Genomic DNA, 21,344 nt, shown 5'->3' on the forward strand with positions numbered 1-21,344 from the left:
GTTTGGAAAAGGAAGGTTCCTGTCACTTGAACACATTCATCTTGGAGATATCTTTATTCACACAACTGCTAAACCTCAGTGACCTCTTTGAGCTCTCTCCCTCAGCAGGAAGTGAGAGTGGCAGTGATATTCTGGCCCATGGAAGCTGGATGTATCCCACACCCAAACTATCGATCTGAAACAACAAACCACCTTAATCACACAAGTACTTCTTGGCATGTACAAAACACAAAGGAGGAGTAACATTCCCAAACACAGAGGAATGCCTGTTCTCATTAAGGGTTTCCCTCAAAGTGGGGAAAACAAGGAGCAGGGCTCTCCAGGACAGACTTCTCCAATGCATGGTTGCAAGTAAATAGGAGAGCTTGGAGGACAAGGTCTTAAAGCTCATTTGTTTTATAAGTAGAAGCCACCACCATTCAGGAAAGCCATGTTCAGTCTCTGAGCAAGTCTCCAAGTGTCTGGTTCAGTGTCCAAGAAGGGACATAGAAAATCAGATAGTTCCTAATTTCAGTCATCTGGCTTTTATTGTGAGAAAACACTTCTCCTATTGCCTTGTCTTAATAATTTGGCTGCTCTTTCTCAACACTCATTTGTTTTGCTGGCAGAATTGGGCCCCTAGTTCTTTACCTACTAGGTTGAAAAGTTCATCCTGTTCTACCTTTTAATAGAACAGCAAAACTTCCCTGTAAACTCAGCTCCCAGAATTGATTACAACCCTAGTAAAGCTGGCTCTGACCAAATGTTGGCACCGTTTTCATAAACCACAAGTTTTGGCAAGCTTTTTCCTTCTTCTCTGCTAGCATTTAATACGTCTTTCTCTCCAGGCATACTAGTGAGGTGGTATAAATCTCCTGCCACAAGCATGAGTCCCTAAAGGAACAAGAATTACCTTTGACAGAATGTCATGCATGAGATCATCTTTAGGGTAGGTTTATTGTGTCTGAAAAAGAAATTCACCTTTCACTTTTTCATAATATTCCTTTAATTATACTCTTTCCTTAACATAAACAGCTTCGTCCACACATGCTTAAACCTTTCAGTCACTTAACCACACAGGCCACAGAATAGATTTCCTTCCAGGAATTGAAAGAAAAGTAACTAAGAACCTAAACAGATATTTCATCCTGAAAAGAGTAACATAGATAATGAAATGTAAATGAAATTTAAAATATTTTTCATAGCTGGAGAAAATAACTAAATCTGCTGTCAAAAACTTGAGGCTCATGCTAAGATGTAGCATTAGCTTTCCTAGCAAAACATGAAGTATTTCTAATCATGCTCAGCCTAGAACAAGTCCAACTTAATCTTTTATTCAAGTTCATTAAACAAAATCACTTACTGCATCTCAAAAAATCTTGTTCGTAGCATGGCTCCATAGCATCAGAGGGAAAAGATGCATGTTGAGAAATCTTCATAATGGAGAAAATCCTTCCAGTTAAACCAGAAACCACATAGGGAGTTTTGTCAGAAGGTTACTCCTGATCAGCAGGAGAAGTTTCCTGAATATTATTTTGAAGGCTGTCTTAAAACAAATCTGGACTGATTTCTTCATGTTTTGCTAAAAATGGCACAGAGATGACCTAGCATTTTTCTTACAACTGGTGTTGGTCTTTGGTGAAAAAGCTCAGCATTTCTGAGATGGTTTTTTTGCAAAGAAAATGAAGAACCATCAGCAATTCCACTTGAGTCAACTTTTCCCTGACCAAGCGACGCTGACAGCTGTGCCAGCTCCACCACAGCAGAGGCAGCAAAAGCTTCAGCCACAGGAAGGTACATGGAAACCACCAACAGAGACCACACCAACATGGAATTCATGACTTCCACATTTTATCTTTGTTCCCAAAGCAAATCTGTTTGTTTAACCTTTGCTATCACATCTGTAAAATGGTGTTGAAAGAGACCGTCACAGGGCAAGCTGTTATGAAGCTTTCTGGCAAATATAGGTCTCAAACCCCATTCATTTCCTTAAGAGCAAACTCAGAACTGTGGTAATTCTCAAACTTGATCACTGTCTTACTGATACTGCTGTAAGCAGCAACTCAAGTGGCAGGAGTTCCCCTACATCTCCCATCCCACCCCAAGATTTTGCTGCCTCCCCAGTGCAGCAGTGCACATCCAATTGTGCTGTGAGCCAGATCAGGGAGCTGATCCAGGCTTCAAAGCAAAGCACAGCCCCTTCCCTCTCCCCCACCTGCCTTTTCAAGTGAATTCAATTCTCTGACCTGATTGCCAGTCCCACAAACAGCTGCACCTTCCTAACTCCTTATGTCAGCACTGCTGCTGCACTCCCCACATGGTGTTATCTATAAAGTGTTTGGTTTGTGGGTTTGTTTGGTTTTTTAAAGAATTATTATTATGTATGACCTACTGCTTCTAAGAAACTGGAGAAGGCTAATGGCAGGAAGGGTGGGTATCCCTCTCTCTCTGGAAGAGAAGAGAGAAGTGCCCAGCAGTCACCAGGTTTCTGAATCTTTATTCAAGTGAGCCTTTCTGCACAGCCCTGAAGAGGTGAAACACAAAGAGAAAACCTTCACCAATCAGCTACAGAACACATTTGAGTTGTACCATTATTTTTCCTACAATGTCCTGGAAGCCGTTAGGTATTTCAAGTATGTTCAGATTAAAAGGAAAAAACCAAACCAAAACAAAAAAGAAATCATCTACAAACTTCTTCTTACAACATAACACATAAATCCTAACATTTCTTTAAAATAACCCTGATGGGCAAGGATAAGCCAAATAAGCCAGCAGGAGCTGCAGTTTATTGCCTCTTATGAATTAAAAGCTCATTACTGTTTATTGGCATGTTGCATGTGCCCTTTGGAGACTCTCATAAATTCTTCATAATAATCTATTTTCAACTGAAAAAAAAAAATTAAATGGCAGCAATGGGAGGTGAGTGCCAGTTCTACATCACACTCTTTGCAGGAGTCTGTGCCAAGACAGACTCCCTGATACAGCAGCTGTGACTGCCCACCCTTGGCAGTGACTCACACCAAACAGGTGAGAGGCTCATGAGAATTTTGCTTAGAGATGCTTGGGGTGAATTTATACTGCCCAATATCTCACATTTCTTTGTTGCATTTGGGAGGCTAGTTTCTGTCACACACAAGAACATCACACACCAGGGGAGAGAGGAGACATTTTGCCAGAATCTTCCTCACCTTCCTACAGAAGATAGAGCAACTTCCAGGCCAAGGAGCTCGGTTGCCACTGGAGAGAAACATTAGCAAATTGCAATCAAAGCTGAAAAGATGCAACTACTCATGGAGTTCTTTGGATTAGGAAAACAGGGAGCCTGACTTAGTTCAAGAAACATGCATTTATCTGAAAAACAAGTGGAGAGGGAAAAGGGTTTTAAACTATCTTTTGGCAACAATCTTGGGCTCCAGCGTGCCTATCTACAGCTAACACAGAGAGTTGGTGCTGCAGCTATAATTCCAGGGCAGAGAGCAGCATCAGTAATTCTCCTGCCTAGAGGCCAGCAGCAGAGATCAGTGCTTTAATTTTGTGCATTTAAAAGGGGGAGAAATAATGGCAGCACCTAAAGCAGCCTTAGAATTGATCACAAAGCTCTGTCTGAAGTGACAGCCCTATCACTGCATGCCTGCTGAGAACTGCCTTCTCCAGGGAACACATCTAAATGTTGGGAAACAGGGAGAGAAACTTGGATTCTGAAGTTCACCTTATTTTGCATTGCAGCACTGAACATGTGGAAAATGCAGTTTATTGTGCATAAACAATACAAGACAAGAAACACTTCTTGCCAGTGGAAGAAGGCAAAGAGTGGAAAAAGGGCACTGCAGACCTGTCATGTTTGTTTTGGAGGCTGTGAGAGTGAAAGGAGTCAAGAGGAACCAATTGCAACAATCAAAACAGAACAGTAAGATATGGACTTACTTCAGGATCATGGATGGAATGAGAAATCCAGATTTCATAGGTACTGTTTTGCATCACAGAAAGAAATATGGGATTATCAAGTGGGAAAGTCAGAAGAAAATGAGATTTTGTCATTAACCATGCATACTCCCTGTAAAATGCTACTGAAAACTTTGTGTCTACTTCCCCCTGAATTACTTTGTGCTTATCTTAGAGAAGCAGGGTGGGGGGGAAGGCCAAGTAAACAGAATATCACCAAAAGTCAAACAAAACAAGAAATGAACAAGAGACACCTTGGAAATGTCTTGATCAGAGCATATCTGCTGTGTTCACTGATTGCTCTGAGTATATGATATATACAAAGTATATTTAGGACAAATTTTAATCCCAGATTACCTACATATTTCACAATGTTCTGTATAGATGTGTGACAGCAAAGCTGTTCTTCCTATATAGTGTTAGTCATATTGCTAACTTGGAACATTCATCCATTTAGAAAGGCAATCCTACACAGACTTCATATTCAGAAGCCTCAAGTCTCTCTCCCTTGTACATTTTTAGGAAAGCTGACTTCGGATGCAACTGACCCATTTCTCAGCTATGTTTTTGAATTGCATCTGGGACGTGTCAGTACTACTAGGGGCACTTTAGCAAAGTTCAAAGGGAGGAGATAAATTGCACTGGGAGACAAGGGAGAACTCTCTGCACCATGTGTAATACACATGTTAACATGTATTATGTATGGCTATGTTATATATATTATGCACAGCTAACATTTTCCACTTTCTTCTCTTTAATAATGAAAATGTCTCTAACAGAGTTCTGCTCTAGTCTCCTTACCCTGCTCCAGTCTCCTTACCCTGCTCCCCTGCCCCCTCATATTTGATAGCATCTAGAATAAGCCTTTTCTTCCCTGGCTGGAGGAAGCAGCAGCCAGTGTGACACTTGATGTGTCTGCCATGTCCTCTTTTCATGCTTTTTTCTAACCCTCCCCAGCTGCAACCAAGCCAGTGGTGGAGGGAAACCCTCACAAGCAAATCCAGAAAGCACTTACTGAAAACAAATAAGGTTGCTAAGGAACTGTAAAGATAAGCTCAAACCTACCAAATCCAGGAAGGAGAAGAGAGCTCATATGCTCTTTTCAAACACACACCACTCATTGCTCTCATTGGGGTGAACTGTCACATTATACTAACAGTCTGTCACATTATACTAACACAGAGCTAAAGCTGTGATTATGCGCACCCAGGACAGATACCCAAAAGTGTGGGAATCCCAAGCACCTAGCAGGTTTCAGCACTATTTTCCTCTCTTCCTACTCTTTATAATTTCACTACACCTAAAAAGAGCCAAGAAGCCTTAAACTGCAGGTAGGCTATATATTATATGTGTATCATCAGTTACTTACAATGATGGGAGCCTGGTTAACAGTAGCAGTGAAGCCACCAGCAGCACAGCTGGGCAACATCAGCATAGAGCCCAGGGGTCTACAGAAAGCACAAATTGTACATTCCTTGCCCTGGCCATGTGGGCTTGACTTATTTGCAACTTCACCTTCCTGCACAGGACAGCCTCAGGAGCCACGCTTTGCCCACGTGTATTTGCTTCAAACCAGGCTTATTACTAAGCTCAACCCACAAATAAAGCTGACTCCTGTGTGTTGGGAGGTGGGAAGATGAAAGCCAGAGGAAAGGGATGAATGTTTAGGTGTTTTCAGAGCCTGGTGAACTCTGGAAGCAAGGAGCAGTTGAGGTAGAGCAAGCCCCTTTCATCAGCTGCCCTTTGAGAACTGCACATTCTGTTCCTCATGCACACAGCTACAAATTTCCCTACACTTTGAAAGACTGGGAAATAAGAGCATTCCACCAGAAAGGTTATATTTAGCCCTCCTATCACCATTCACCTTGAGTTAAATCAGATACTGGGAGTGCAGCCATTGCCTACAGAGCAGATGTGTGGTTGTAGCTGCTGAACCCCTGAAATCGCAGCAGCCACCAGCCCTGTCCCTTTATCAGTGCTTCACAGCAAGGCTGAAACTTCTCCAAAGGGCACGAAGTGATCTCATTTGTTAGCTTGGCTTCATCCTATCTTGTCATACAGAGATCAGAGCAGCTCATTTCTGCTGTGAAAAACAAGAGAGCATTTCCACTTCACACTCAAGAATTCACACCAAATTTTTGTAATACTACAAGTAATACTTGTAGTACTACAAAGTATCTATCAGAAACACAGTAAATTTTAATCCTTGCCAACAACATACCCTGAAAGTGATTGGCATGAAAAACAGAACCTAAATATCCTTACACTTTGTCCAGAAGAATTTATTCTTGCCTCACATATCTAACACATTCTGTCCACCATGTAACTGTATTTTACCAGTAAAAAAAGCTATATATAAAAGGGCATTCCCACAATCAGGGTGTTCACACAAACAGCCACAGGTGAGGGACATCAGGCACTTCAAATTCCACCTGCAAAGGGCTAATAAATGCACTGGGGTTCTCCCACCTGACTGATTTCCCATGCTCAAGGACTTCTCTCCCCCTGAAGCTTTAAGTAACCACACTCAGGTGCTGGAAGATGTAGTAGCTCTAACCTGTCCAAAGCTCCTCTTCCTACAAGGAGCAAACCAGCAGCAGCATTAAAAAACCCCACAGCAGGATGCAACAGGTTCTCTCTGAGGGGGAACAACTGTTACACTTTTTACATTAAGAGGTAAAGGATTTTAGATGGTCTACATTACTGCTAAGAAGTCAAGTTTTAAAACCCAAATTAAACATCAAAATTAGCTTCCAAATTAGGAAAACTTGGAAAATTATAGTCTTTTAAATTATGGGTATACTTTTATGAATTTATAATATTTTGCTATTACTTCTACAACTCAAACCTTGTAAAAGACAGCATTGCCTGCTACAACCTGTGGTTGTTTCTTCTACAGCTTTCAGACAAAAGCCTAGTGATTTGTACTTCAGAAAGATACAATGGGAAATACAAATTTGAAGAAGTTTATGGAATCATCAATTTCTCAAACACATGGTTATAGATTGGAGAAAAGGGTTTGGAGAAAGCCATGTAAATACATTGATGATAAATATTTTTGTGCCCCCAAAATGAACCCAAACTTTTAAAGCCGTTCCTTTTTCATACTTCAAATTTTATCAAATGAGCACTGCAAGAACGTCATGGGTGGCATTTGCACAGCCACAGCTCCAGTTCAGCCCTCCTGTAAGGAAAGCAAAGCTGCCCAACAGCTTCCATCCAGGATGCAGAAGACAATTGAAAATAACAAACCACCTATTTCTGATGTGACACTTCAGCTGATTAGAAAACTATCAAGAAAAGTACTAAAAACATAAGTAGGGTTGAGCAGGTTTGCTGTGTTCATGGTAGCGTGTGTATACTTCTATAACAATTATGCTTAAAGGGCAGAGAAACAGCTTCCAAAGAGACAAGCAGAATTAAAAAAACCTAGGTTTTTCAATGTGTTCCAAAAGGTTTTTCTTGGTGTTCCAAGAACACCACACCAAAGTCCCATTAAACTCTTAAACACTCATCCTCTTTATACAAGTCTAGCTGAGTCTGCACTAACTCACAAGCATAAAATTGGGAGGAAAGCAGGGTAAGAACAAAAAATATCTGAAAAAATGGACCTTTAGTGGTTGCTTCACATATTTCCATTCTGGGCACAAATCAGGCAGCAAAGATTGAAATTCAACCTGTAAAGGTTTCATTTATGCCTAAAGTAAATATCAGGTACTTTGCTACCATGGTGATGAACACAGTAAAAACACCTTAAGCACTCCCACTTCTGCCAGTGCAATAGTCAAAAGCAAAGCCTGGCCATCACACATGTACTGAGCTCACACTTTAGAAAATGTATTGAGTCTTGCAGTTGTGCAAAATCTGAAATACATAAGCAATAAATGAACAGAGAAGTTGTGCATATTATGCACATTCATTGCTCCAGTCCTGCACAGAATGTGTAAGGACTGACTGATCATGGGGTCCCAAGAAAACAGCAATAAAACTAAAGTTTCTGGGGGAAGGGAACCTCAATCCACCCCACTCTGACTGGTTTGATGCCAGCAAGAGATGCCCAAAGCCTGGACAGGGATTGCAGGTCAACAGGAGAGCACCTGAAGGGCAGCACAGAGGAATTTAAGCCTCTCCCAGGGACCAGCAAGTCACTTCATTGGAGACACAATTTAAATGCCTCCATGCTAAAAGCACAAAGCATGGGGGATATTAGGAAGAAATTCTTCTGTGTGTGTGGGGTAAGGCAGTGGCACAGCTTGCCCAGAGAAGCTGGGGATGCCCCATCTCTGGGAGTGTTCAAGGCCAGGTTGCATGGGGCCTTGAGCAGCCTGGTCTAGTAGAAAATGTCCCTCCTCATGGCAAGGGGGTTGTATGATGATCTTTAAAGTCCCTTCCAATCCACTCTGTGAAACTGCCCAGGAAATGAGTCACCTGTTTGACTCCCATATACTGCTAATACCAAGAAACAAAAATACAGCTTTGGAAAACTAAGAAAGTTATATCATCTTTTATTTTAAATAACCAAGCTCCATGTTAAAGCTCAATACCCAATGTTCCCTTTAAAATGACAAATTATTTAAAAGATTTTTTTCTTACAAAACTAAAGCTAACAGCAGCTCAATCTTTAATGTCTGACGTTTCATACTACAACATATATTCTAAATTTGAAAGTACAAAGAGTTTTCAAAGCTGTCCCAGACTGTCAAGCTGACTTTGACTTTTTGGGAGTAGCCCCACCATCTTCAGCTGACTTCTCTGCTGGCCTCTTTTTTAAGCCTTTCATTTTCCGTGTCTGCAGTTTACTAAGATCTTGCTTCTGCATGTGGATTCGGCCATAAGTTGTACCAAACGCATCGTGGGAGATATTCTTTTTCTTCTTAGGCTGCAAGGGAAGAACAATGTCAGTATTTCTGAGTACAGTCCCAGGAGCTCTGGTGAGAATCCAGTACCCAAAAGCAAGGCCTCATAGACCAGAGAGATCTGAAAGCAATGCCCTTCCCAAGGTACATACCTTCAGGGCTTTTGGCTGTTTCAAAGACAGCTTATAAAGGTCATCTGAGGCTAAATGTGTCCTCCTCATAACCAGATCTAATGAAGGTCCCATCTCTTCCAGTTCAATTCTGGGTATTTTACAGCCAGATTTCTTCAGAAGCACTCTAGGAGGAGAAAACCAACCAAAATCAACATTATCCTCTGTGCTAGAGATTAATCCATCTTCCTAAACAGGTTCAATCCTGCAGTTCAAAATACTATTAAATCAACTGCTACCACTAACTCTATCATTGGGAAAGCATCCATCAATAACAATTTATAATCAATCAGTCCCATTTTGATACATCCAAACAATTTTAGAAACACCCAAAATATGAAATATGACCTGGCTAATGTAATTTATTATTTTCTTTAACAAGACTGGTATAATCAGTATCACTTTTAAAACTCAGACCCAGCACCCTGAAAGCCATATCACTTTTCAAAATCAAAACAGCACCCTGGGTATTATTAGACATAAAAATATTCACTATAATTTACAGCAAAATAATTTGACCACTTATCTGAGAAAGTGTTTTGGTTCTTTGTTTTTAAGAGTGAGGCTGATTAAAATGATTTTATATTAAGAGAAATCAAAATCACACGGAACACAAGCTATGGTTGCTCACAGTCTCCTAAGGCAGGGAGTGACTGTGAGGGTGAACAGCAATGCAACAAGAAAGATTTCCTTGTCCTGCCTTTTCCTGGTTATCATTGTGCATCTCTGTCTGCAGCCTAACCCCTGTTGTTCCCTGGCAAACACCTAAGTGAGGAGAGTCATAGAAATCAGCCTGAGAACAGACTAAGGCCATCAAGTCTATGATAGTACCCAGAATTCAGTAAGTTAATTCACACCACCTTAAAAACCAAGCCATATGAAAGAGCAATCCTGAGCCAGAAGGAGCTCAGCAAGGCAGGAGGCAGACCTAGGGCTCAAGTGTTTTCCTCCTGCTGCACAAATTAAACTGGAGTACCTCTACAAGTACTAAATGCAGCTCAAGCCAATTTCACAACTACAGATTAAAGTTGACAAGTGTACCAAAAGCCAGACAAATACTCACTTGTAGCTTCTCATGTAAATTTTCCCATCCACAGCTGTGAAATGCAGAACGTACTCTAAACCAGCCAGACGAATACTGGGCACAGTGGGACCTCTGAAGAAATCTGAAAGGGGATTTAAAAGGAATAAATGGCAGGTTTCTTGGCTGAAAACAAAACCAACAGATACCTGTAACAAATTGGTGATGTGATGTGGGCCCATTTTGAAACAGGAATCTCACGAAATAGCCACTACTTCAAACTGCAGCCTGGCCAATACACAGGACAGAAATTTAATTGCATGTTTTGGTGTGCACTGGTGAATCCAAATGTGTGTGGATATTCTGACAGGAACACAGTGTCTTCCCAGAGATAATTTTGTAGGAATATACATGCAACCTATATATATACTTGCTATATATAAGTGCATTGAAAAGAGCAAATATGCTTTCAGAGAAGTAGCTTAGCATTATTGAGCTAATGTAAATAATTGCATTGTCTGTTCTTTTAAATATTCATCTCTAAAATCAGGGGGAAAATTATCTTACTTGGTGTTTAGGCCAGTCAATGCTCAGAAAAACGCAGATCACTACAGAGAAGCCATTTTCTCAGGTATCTGTTCAAAAACATCATTCAAACCTAATACTTAAATCTTAATCATAGCCAGATTTGGAACAGTAGAAAGAGGGATCAAAACCAGTACACAGCAGATCAAAACTGCACCTTGACTATTCTTACCTACATTTTCTCTCTCTGACTTTGGGAAAAAGTTTGGATATATAATTTCTTTCATATCCCTCTCACAACAAGGTACTTCTGTCCTTTACGTAAAGCAGTATTTGTCATTATGTCTAATGTTTTCTCTATTAATAAGCCACACATCTCTGAAAATAAGACACTTCAAATACTTGCCCAGTTTGCAAAGAGAACACTGAAATACAGGTTAAATACAAAATGGGCTGCCTCTAGCAAGGTTCTTATATCAGGCTATGAAAATATACTGTGCAATCAGAGCCTGCAATGAGCACAGCAATCTGCCCAACATATGCAGAGGGTGGAGAAAGAATGTGACCTTGACCAAGGGAACAAGGTGTGCTAATAAACATGACAGGGCAATGCCGAAACACAGGAGAACTGCTAACAGATGCAAAACACATCACTCTTTTAGGCTCTGTCCTGCTTTCAGATCACTTGGCTACTTGTCTTCTCCTTCACTACCTTTCTGAAAGAGCATAAGCTCTGAAGTGACATCCAGAACACAGTTTGGCTGGCAAATAAGACATGGAGTCAGCCCAGGAAACTTTCTTGGTCAATTAAATACTCTCTTATTTCGAGTCTAGCTTGTAGTTAGAGGAAAAATTGCAAATAAAACATTTTGTTCACTCGTGGCATATTTTTTCCCTTAAATTAGTTCTCTGCAGGTACACAAGCTTACATTCACAGTGGTTTTATTGGCAACACCTCCCTTTCATATTTTCCTGTGGCATCATACATCTTTTTACCCACAGGATGATCTCTTCCCATAAACGCAGGTGGTCAGGAATTTGTTTCCTGGCAACACCCAACAGCTGCAGAAACCTTACACTTCAGTACACCCAGAGAGTTGAAGTTTTTTAAACACACTCTTAATTTACAACTCTTGCTTTGGTTGGACGAGAGACTTGCCTTCTTTTCTCTTTCCATTCCTAGTCCTCTCTCCCCCTTGTCCTCAAACATGTTTCCAAAAAGTCTAATTTACTCTTTCATACAGAGAGCTTTTCAGGACCTTTCTACTTCCAGATTAAATTCCTAATTGATTTTGGAATGCAACTCCTTCTGTATCAATTCATATCCAAAATCTGGTAACACTGTATTCTAAGTAGCTTTGGTTAGTGTGACTGCAGTTTAAACATTTCCCAGCCATCTCCTTTCTTGGCCAGAAAAAGCCCTCAAATCTTTTCAAACACTCAAAAAGAGTCTGTGTGAGGAAGGAAGTTTGAAGACCAAGGTGACAGCCCATCTAAAATCGCAGAGATCTGCAAATCAACACTTAGAAAGTGTATAAGCATGCCCTGTAGTGGTCTGGCCATTTTTAGCATAAAACAGATGTGCAATAACAGAACTAACATCAAGCAGGCAGTGTTGTAAGAGTTGGAACATCTTACAGATGCAGGCATAAATAACTATTAGAAGTTCATTAAATGCATTCCAAAACTTACATCATTTAAATTAACTACACTACCACTTGGAGAGTAATAAAAATCAAAAGAGAAAAAGTGGTACGTCTTTCTCTTTCAGGTCTCCAAAGAAAATGTATCTTTCATTTATTTCTCCTATTTTTAATAAAATATCCTATTTCATTTCTCCTAAACATTTATTTCTCCTATTTCTTCTTCCACTTCACAGTTTAACCAGACTATAGCATTTGGTTACCATGAAGACAATAATCCACCCTTGCCCTTAATTTTACCAAGAAACTGCTGTAAGATGATTGTCCAAACATGCATAAACCCTTTTGATATCACAAAAATCAGTGAAAGCCTGGTTGTTCCTCAGCATCACTGGCATCACACTGCTTTGGCAACAAGAAGCTGTCAACTATCTGATATTCCCTCTGGGATCCCAACAATACTGGTACAGCAACAAAATATTTGCAGCTGTTTTTATAAAGACATTCTTGTACCTTTCTTAGCAAGAGTAGCAGCTTAAGGGTACCATCTTCTGCAGAAATGGAACAAATCACTTCTTCCTTATTGGTTAAGGGCAGCTTTGAAGCAGGTCAGATTAATACCCAAACGATTTTAATTTGTTAGTGATACCTTCAAGCTTTAACTCTCCTTAATCTTTGTTGTTTTGCATCTGAGTATTTCACAGAACTCAGCAGAATAATTAAGACCTGGAGTACTTGGCATATGTTCAAGAAGAAAGATTGGGTGTGGAGCACATTTGACTGCCAAGTCATTAATGGCTAATAAAAGGAAAGGAGAAAGGGCAGGAAAATATCAAGGTAAATAGGAAGGACTGCTCAGTTATTTGGCAACTATCTTCCTATGCATGTCTGCCATTTCAGCTGTTTGACCATGGGCTGCTGAGCACATCTGGATGCCCATCATTGTGCAGATGCCTGAACAAGATACACTGCAGAAAATGCACCTGCTTCCTGTGTAAACACTAATTTACAGTGACACAAACAGGCTGCAGTAAAACTCACTTATCTTTGTATTCAGTCATTTTCAAAGATGCAGAAGCTCAGTTACCACCCTTTCAGCCATCCCCAAGAACCAATCAACTGTATCAAGAGGAAGAAATTTTACTCCTCTCCTGCTCCCTTTCAGTCTCATTCCAGATGAAAACATCTTGCTTTAAGGAATAACACTAAAGAACAAATTTCTCATTTTTAGGGTCTGTTTCTGAAGAGCAATCTTTTACCCGTTTGCCTAGAAACCCAAGAATGGAACTAAAAGAACAAGACTGCTCTTACTGGGCCAGGTTCAGTATTTTACCATAACTTAAAAAAACAACACCAACAAAAAAAAAACCCTAATCTACTTTTAGGAAAACTATCAAAAAGAAAAATAATTCTGCCCTACTTACTAGATCTAGTTTTGCCATGCAAGAAGTGCCAAGAGACAATATCCTATAACTTCTGTGTCTACATATTGCTTCTTTAAAGTTACAACGTGCTTTATCTTCCAGAGACTCCAACTTTAAGATAGTAAAAAACTTCATACCAGTTTGTTTCCTAAGCTCCAAGCCTGCCTTAAAGTTAGGGCACAACTTATCTACAGCTGATTTTTACTGCATATGTTCTCTCCAAGTATCCCAAGCAACACCATGCTTGTTAGAATTGGGAGAATTTCCAACAAAAAATGCTTTCATTACAAAAACAGAAGCTGAATTAGACTGATTTGACTTTTTGTAAGCAAAATATCCTTTCTGAAACTTTGTGAACTCAATCCACTGATTTCAATTTAGATATTTCAAAACATTACTTGGTTAGAAAAATGATGACCCAGTACAATAATAAGGCCAAGACATGTTGGAAAATGACAGTTTTCCCATAACCAAAGTAATGAACTCTAGTGAATACGAAGTTTCATCTTCCAAGTCTTTTAGGACATTCTTTTTTCCTCCCTTTAAAAGTCATTATGATTAGTTAACTTTATTGTGACATGAAACCTACAAGTGCTCATTGCTGTATTCCTTCTGTGCTGAACATAAGCAAGCATTTATTGACAAACTAGCTTTTCCCAACAGATCACATTACAGATCCACGCAATCCTATTGCACAAACAAGCAAAATACTGACCAATAAGCAGGCTCTTCAGTCTTCTGTATTCTTCATTCACATCAAACACATCACCAGCAAATATCAACATAGGTTTTGTCCCTTCAGGACACTTACTGTTCTGTGGAATAAGAATTTTAAAACAACAAAAATTCAGACAGTTTGGAAACATATCATTGATTTAATAGCTGGCCTGTCCTTCAACACTGAAAGAAAAACTGCTGTGACCTGTGATCAATAGAGACAGAATAGACCAACCAAACTAAATAAAAAAGCAGAGCATAAAATTAACATTCTGGAGCACACAAATTATCTATCCTCAAATATTGCATGAAATACTTCTTTTAAACAACTTGATTCATTTCAGGGCACAGAAAAAATTGCAAACAAAAAAAAAATCCACCAGTAGGTGTCGCTGAAATACCGAATTAGCAATTCCTTACCTTGATATCTTTTAGGGATACAAACTTCTCAACACCCAGCTCAATCATGTCTAGCACATGGTAGTCAAACATGCGACCTGTGAGAGTAAAAAAAGAAAATCCAGCTATTTAAATATTCACTGAAAACTACACATACCATCCCAATAAAAACCCAGGTGAGACTTATTACCTATTACCAGGTTGTTAGGTCGCTTCTTGTTATGAGAGCCAAAGAGAAACAGAGAACAATCTGATTTCTTGGAAAAAAACTCCTGCAATTGAAGAAAATAATCAAACTTTTCAGTTGCAGCACACAGGGTTTAAAATATTCTTCAGAAGCATATGGCACGAATGTATGAGTTTAGGAGCTGCTTAATGAGAAGAGTAACTGCACTTAGTAGAAGAGTTTTGAGCATATAATGAGTGTTTTTCAGCACTTATGCTAAAACTAACAGCTGGATTCAAATAATTTCTTTTTTTATTTACCATTGCATCTTAAAATACAAGTCAGGCAATTTTTTCTTGCCATTTTATCTATAATACTCTTTCTTGTAATTCCTGATTATTTGGTTTTACACAAAATTCTTTCAACCACTTCTCCTTGCCTGACAAGTACTGTCAAGCTGGCTACCATTGTAATGTCTCATTGTAGTTTCCCAACTAAGCTTCATGCAGCTTCTGAACAGCCAGTTAATTCCCTCAAGAGCAAGGCTAACAACATCTGCACTTGGCACAAGAATCCAACCACAGAACAACTTCATGTCAATTTATTATTTAAGACTAAGATGCTACCTAAAACCAAGCCAGTGGTGATTATCCCAGAGACCTTTTCTCCAGGAGGAATAGATTAGAAAACTTACTGTGGTACCACGTCCAGAGCCAACATTACAGCAGCTCTTTCTAAAGATGTCCAGCTCCAAAGTCTTTTTATGCACTTCTGCCTCCCAAGGCAGCTCCTCATCTTGTGTATCAAGAGTGATGCACACACACACAACTTACACAGTGCTTCCCACAAACATACGCCTGCACCTGGCACTTGTGAAGCACAGAAGGACACTCCATCTCCCACCCCTGCAACAGCAGCAGCTCAGAGAGGACACTGCAGCTCTGCCCCTCTAGGAGGTCAGAGGGAGGCTGGATTAATTGCATCTACAAATCACATAGCTCAGCATCGAGTTTTGCCACCAGATCCCTGAGAAATACTGACTCTAGACAGGCCAGAGGGGAGTCCCCTTGAAACATGTGCTCACACAGCTCTGTTAATCACTGTGTGTGATATCTGTGCACTCTCTAATAGCTGTATATTTTATTAAAAATATTTTACACCTTTATTAAAAAGATGTAAAAAACTCAAATGCTTTGAATGTGCCTTGCATATACTGCAACAACACACAAATTGCAAAACTGTTCTTTTAAAAAAATGCCTCTAGCCAGTCAGCCAGGATTGCTGCTAAAGGATTGAAAGGGGCTTGGTGAGCTTTTCCACCAGCTCCCTAAAAATCCTTGACGGATCCCATAGATGTGTGTGTCTGAGTGGTGTGGCAGGTCACCAACCATTTCTTCCTGCATTATGAGGACTTCATTCTGCTCCCTGTCCCTGTCTTCCAGCTCAGGGTACCCAGAGAGCAGCTGGTGTTGCTATTGCAGACTGAGGCAAAGAAGGCATTTAGTACCTCAGCATTTTCCTCATCCTTTGTCCCTGTGTTTCCCTCTGCATCCAGTAAGGGATGGAGATTCTCTTTAGCCCTCCTTTTATTAGTGATGTAATTGCAAAAACATTTTTTACTGTCTTTTATGGCAGTGACCAGATTAAGCTCCAGTTGGGCCTGGGCCCTTCTAATCTTCTCCCTGCATACCCTCACAACATCTTTGTGGTCCTCCTGAGTGGCCTGCCTCTCCCAAAAGCAATACACTTTTCTTACTCCTTAGTTCCAGGCAAAGCTCTATTCAGACAGGCTATTCTTCCTTCCTGGTGGTTCACCTTTTGGCACAGAAGAACAGCCTGCTCAAAATTGTTGCAAGAGAAAACATTATTTACACTTACCAACGATGTTTGGTCCTCAAAAGGCCTGGTAATATTTTTCCTGAGAGGAGGAGAAAAAACAAGTTAAAAAAACCCAAACCAAAAAAACCCAAAAACCTATAAACAAACAAAAAAAAAAAAACAACAACCCCAGGCCCAGATAACCATTTCCTATTAGTTCTCTGATAATAAACCAAACAAAACCCAAAAACCTATAAACAAACAAAATAGAAACCAACCCAGGCCCAGATAACCATTTCCTATTAGTTCTCTGATAATAAAAAGTTTTGCATTCTACCAGAAACTCCAGCAGTAAAGGCTCAAGTCATTACTACTGCCAGGAGTGCCTTAGTGCCATCACTGTTATTCTAAGTACTTTCCTCCATTTCCTGTCTCTGGGGCCTGACCTGCAGAACACCACCACCACTACCACCAGTGACTCACAATGAATAACTGCCTTTGCCTGTTCATTCATTAAATTTAGACAGTTTACAGCTGTTTCTGCAGCACATTCATACAGACACCGGGTTCCCATTTTGAACAAGATCTAGAGCTGAATCCTGCTCCATACCAGCTACCACAGATCAGCACCAATGCTGATCACACATTGCCTGTTTCCAGTCTATTGAAAATTATCATCAGTCATCTTCTGCACCCTGGTCATTGTTCAAGCCCCCGGGTGAGCCTGCATCTCTGTTCATGCCCTGAAACCACCAATAGCTGTCTGTCTGACAGAAGACTCAAAGATGTCAAAGTGAGATCACTTACCTTTTATACAGCACAGCAAAAGGCTTCTTCACAGCATACTGCAAAACACAAAGTTTAACACATGTCATCTCTAAAACATACACAGCACTGTTGTTTTTATAACCCAATAGTTTGCAGGAACATGTGAAACAGTAACTATGCAGAGCAGGCTAGAAGACTGTACCTCAAAAGGCCTGCTCACAGTAATACCCTTCGAGCTGGTGACTCTCTTTGCTTCCAAATTAATTGCACAAGAAATTATTTATAGAAACTAAGAAATAAAAAATTAACTGAGAAACAGCTGAAATAAAAGCCATGTAATGCAATCCCTCTGCTTCTAAGGGGCATAAGGAAAAACAGGGAGAGAAAACAACTTGATTACAGCAGTATAAAAGAACAGGAAAACAACAAAGCAAAGAGAAAAACGAGTGTAGGAATAACTATAATATTTTGAGCTATGGAGTTAGGAGACAAGATTGGTAACTTTAGGTAGAGAGAAGATTGGTAGTTTTAGGAGAGGCTGAAAGCTCCCTATCAATACACACAGTCAGCTTGCAGGATTCTGGGATATAACTTAGCTGTGTGATACAGTCCCAGTTCTGTACCTAATCCTCCTAATCCTCTTGTTTCCAAACAGACTTGGCAACACTTCACTTATATGCTAGACAACTGGGAAAAAATAAAAGAGCAAGCTCAAAACTTCTGGCAAAGAAGAAATTGGAAGGAAGCAAGGTAATAACACCTTTGGAGTACTGGCCATTCTGAGATTTGGGTTACAGGGAGAGTGAAAATACTGATAGTGCAGCAGAGACAGAAAATTGTAAGAAAGAGAGAGGAAGGTTGCATACAATGTCCAACAACTTACAATGTCTTTAAGCACTTCGGTCACTGTTAAATTTGCATTTCCTCCTTTTATGAGCATGGCATTTTTTGTATTTTCATTTAGCTTGGGTTCTCTCTTCTCAAGAAATCTTTTTGCTCTCTTAGTTTTAGGCTTTCTGTAACAATAAATTAAAAGTTAAAAGCTTAATATACGTAACAAGACTTGACACTACAGAAAACAGTGACGCTAAACAAGAACTGGAACAAACTGTTCAAGTAACTTGTTTCAATGACTAATTGAATAAAAAACTAATCCCAACCTGCAGAATTACAATCAATGCCAAAAGCCTGCCTCAGGTGAATGTGTTTTTACTCCTCTTCATCCCTCCACATTAGCAAAGGTGATTTTACCATCTTGTGCTTTTCAGTTTCTGCTAATTTAGAGCTCAAGCTATACTAGAATTCCCAGCCTATTGCCAGGCTGAAGGATTCCCCTACCACCAGCTCCCTCAAAGATCCAGGAACTTGCTTATGAGAAGAAAACAAAGTTCCTCAAGGACCAGCAAGGGCCCCAAAATAAAAGCACAGGTATCTGTTGTCAGGAACCAGCGAGGAATGCTGGGCACTACCCAGGAGAAATACCGCAGCCTTTGCAGGGGCACAGACCTTATACACATCAGTGGCTACGTGCCTTAAGAATTACGGTTCTCCACTAGATTACCTTCTCAATAAAGCATTAATTTAATTTTCTTAGTTAAAATAAGCAATATTCCCCCTCCGACCACCACCCACACACAGAGGCGTCACAGCACCGTCAGGGCTGGAAGGGAGCTCTGGAGATCACTGAGTGCCACCCCCTTGCCAAAGGGTGACACAGGAACGTGTCCAGGTGGGTTTGGACTGTCCCCAGAGAGGGACACTCCGGGATCTCCCTGGGCAGCCTGCTCCAGCGCCCTGTCACTGCAAAGTTCCTCCTCAGGCTGAGGTGGCCCTTCTGGTGTTTTAGCTTACGGCAATTGCTCCCCACGCTGTCGCTGGCTATCACTGAAACTTCAGAAATGAATTCTCCCATGTGTACGGAAACAGATGCAACACCAGCGGTCATTTTAAGCTACCAACAGAGTAAGGGCCACTAAAAAGACGGCGGCGCTCGGCCTCCTCTTCCCCGCGCGTTTTCCACACGGCTTTTCCCTGTGCCGTCCCCCTCTGCCCGCCCGGCTCTCCCAGGGCTCACTCACACCACCCGCTCCAGCGCGTCCATCGCCGCCTCACGTGCGGCACCCGCCGCGCGCGTCACGTCCGCCGGCGCGGCGGGGCACGGCGCATGCGCGGCGCCGCTCAGCCGTCCCCCGGGCAATGCCGGGCGGAGAGCGCTTGGGCTGCAGCCTGGAGCAGGGGGGACTGAGGGAGAGCTCCCTGCATCTGCCACCTCCTCCTGAGCGGAAGAGGAGGGGCAGACACCGATCTCTTTGGTGACCAGTGCCAGGACCTGAGGGAATGGCCTCAAGTTGTGTGCGGGGAGGGTTAGGTTGGATATCAGGAAAAGGTTCTTCACCTGCAAAAGTTAGGGTTAATAATAGGAACAAAAGCTCGACCATTAGAAAAAAAACTTAAAATTTTAAAAGACCCCAACGTTATTATGAATGTACTCATTGTGTGTGATATACATAAAATGTTGTCAAAAAATAATGCTGATTACCAGATGAGCTAGAACAAAGACACAGCTCCAGTGCAGCACTGCAAGAAAAGGCTGAGAAGGCCAGAAACCAATGCTGCTGGAACACTCCTCGTACATAGGGAAAAAACCTGACTTACGTAGCATCCAGCTAAGCAACGAGTTAACAAAACATGGCAGAGTTGCTGTGTTTGCTTCTGTCCGAGAACAGACTCGAAGCAGCTCTCTGTTCTGTGGCTGAAGCAGCCATGGCGAGAGCCCTCTCTGCCACAGAGCTGGCACTCAGAGCCTGCGTGTTCCCAGGATCGTTATTCCAGTCATAATTGTCCTCTGTCTATCAGCACCACACAAATCAAGCGTGGATGATGATGTTTTTAAACTTCCATGGTTGCAGTTAACTCCAGAGGGATGGCTGTGCGGTATCACTGAAACCTCAAATGCAACAGCACCATGAGAAAGATCCACACCCAGGCTGGAGGCACACACAACATGTTCCCTTTTCTTCCTCTCCCTGCCTCTCTTTCCCCTAGGATTCAAGTTGCTTCTACACAGACAAAAAAAGAGAGAATAAATGGGAATGATGGTTTGAAACTGTCGCTGTTTTAATGACTTCTCTTTACTGGTGCTGTGCTGTGCACAACGCTGTGGGTGAGCTTCTCCTCTGATCATTACTAATTAAGGTATTACATAATTATGCTGGAATTAATGAGGTGTTCTCATCCTCACAGCACTGTTGCAGTTACACTGTTTTCGGAGATGCAGAGAAAGGTAGGAAAGAAGAAGGATCAGAGAGAAAATGTTTTCTGTTTTAAAATTGTTGTGCTTTTGAACACATTATCCTGAGTGCACCACACACTCAACTGTGACACAGAACAGTGTGTGGCACAATAAATGATGCAGCAGTATCAACCCACAGACCAGGTAGGCGGCACAATACGGTCACATGGACTAATCTGGGGACCACTGATGCATGGCTACAGGATCTTAAGCATAAAACCCTTCAGGAAAATTCCAGAGAGGAAGATTAGAGACAAGAAGATACTGCGAGGAAAAAGAAAAATGGGGTGGCCACATTTCAGTTTGTATAACACGCATTATATTATAGAGAAAATGGGGGAAGCAGTATGACAGATGCCTTTTTAAGACCTGGCTTTCATTTGCTGACAAGCTTGCAGTAGTTTTCAAGACTTGAGTGGACAAAGCCCTGACCAACTTGCCCTGAATTTTAGTGTTGACCCTATTTTACATAGCAACCTCCTAAAGTCCCCTTCCACATGAAAGATTTCTAAACTCCATCAAGGAGACAAAGGACACTAGAGAGAATCTAAACTAAGCAGTTTGAGGAGTATTCAATAAGAGCCACACTCACTTGTTTTCTTTCAATAACTGCTATACAAGAGC

The 21,344-nt window shown here is 41.0% G+C and overlaps 1 protein-coding gene across 1 annotated transcript; it reads right to left on the reverse strand.

The window, feature by feature from the left end:
• Nucleotides 1–8,410: 8,410 nt before the first annotated feature.
• Nucleotides 8,411–19,659, reverse strand: RPF2 (ribosome production factor 2 homolog). The gene is made up of 10 exons (XM_039729180.1): nucleotides 19,507–19,659; nucleotides 18,312–18,444; nucleotides 17,468–17,505; nucleotides 16,721–16,760; nucleotides 14,867–14,948; nucleotides 14,698–14,774; nucleotides 14,276–14,375; nucleotides 10,011–10,113; nucleotides 8,930–9,074; nucleotides 8,411–8,800 (listed from the first exon to the last, which is right to left on the reverse strand). Exons 1-10 carry the CDS (start codon nucleotides 19,527–19,529, stop codon nucleotides 8,621–8,623), a joined length of 921 nt encoding a protein of 306 aa, XP_039585114.1. The 5' UTR covers nucleotides 19,530–19,659; the 3' UTR covers nucleotides 8,411–8,620.
• Between the last annotated feature and the right edge of the window lie 1,685 nt (nucleotides 19,660–21,344).

This window comes from Passer montanus, unplaced genomic scaffold (assembly GCF_014805655.1).
Source record: "Passer montanus isolate IOZ18808 unplaced genomic scaffold, ASM1480565v1 scaffold11, whole genome shotgun sequence".
NCBI classification, from domain to species: domain Eukaryota; kingdom Metazoa; phylum Chordata; class Aves; order Passeriformes; family Passeridae; genus Passer; species Passer montanus.

What these genes read in the sequence shown, in the direction of transcription:
- RPF2 (XM_039729180.1), bottom strand. Translation starts at nt 19,529, where the DNA reads ATGGACGCGCTGGAGCGGGTGGT. An exon ending in TTTGCTGTGCTGTATAAAAG is followed by an intron (nt 16,761 to 17,467) that starts GTAAGTGATCTC and finishes TCCTCCTCTCAG; the next exon opens with GAAAAATATTACCAGGCCTT. An exon ending in ATTTACATGAGAAGCTACAA is followed by an intron (nt 9,075 to 10,010) that starts GTGAGTATTTGT and finishes TTCTCCTCCTAG; the next exon opens with AGTGCTTCTGAAGAAATCTG.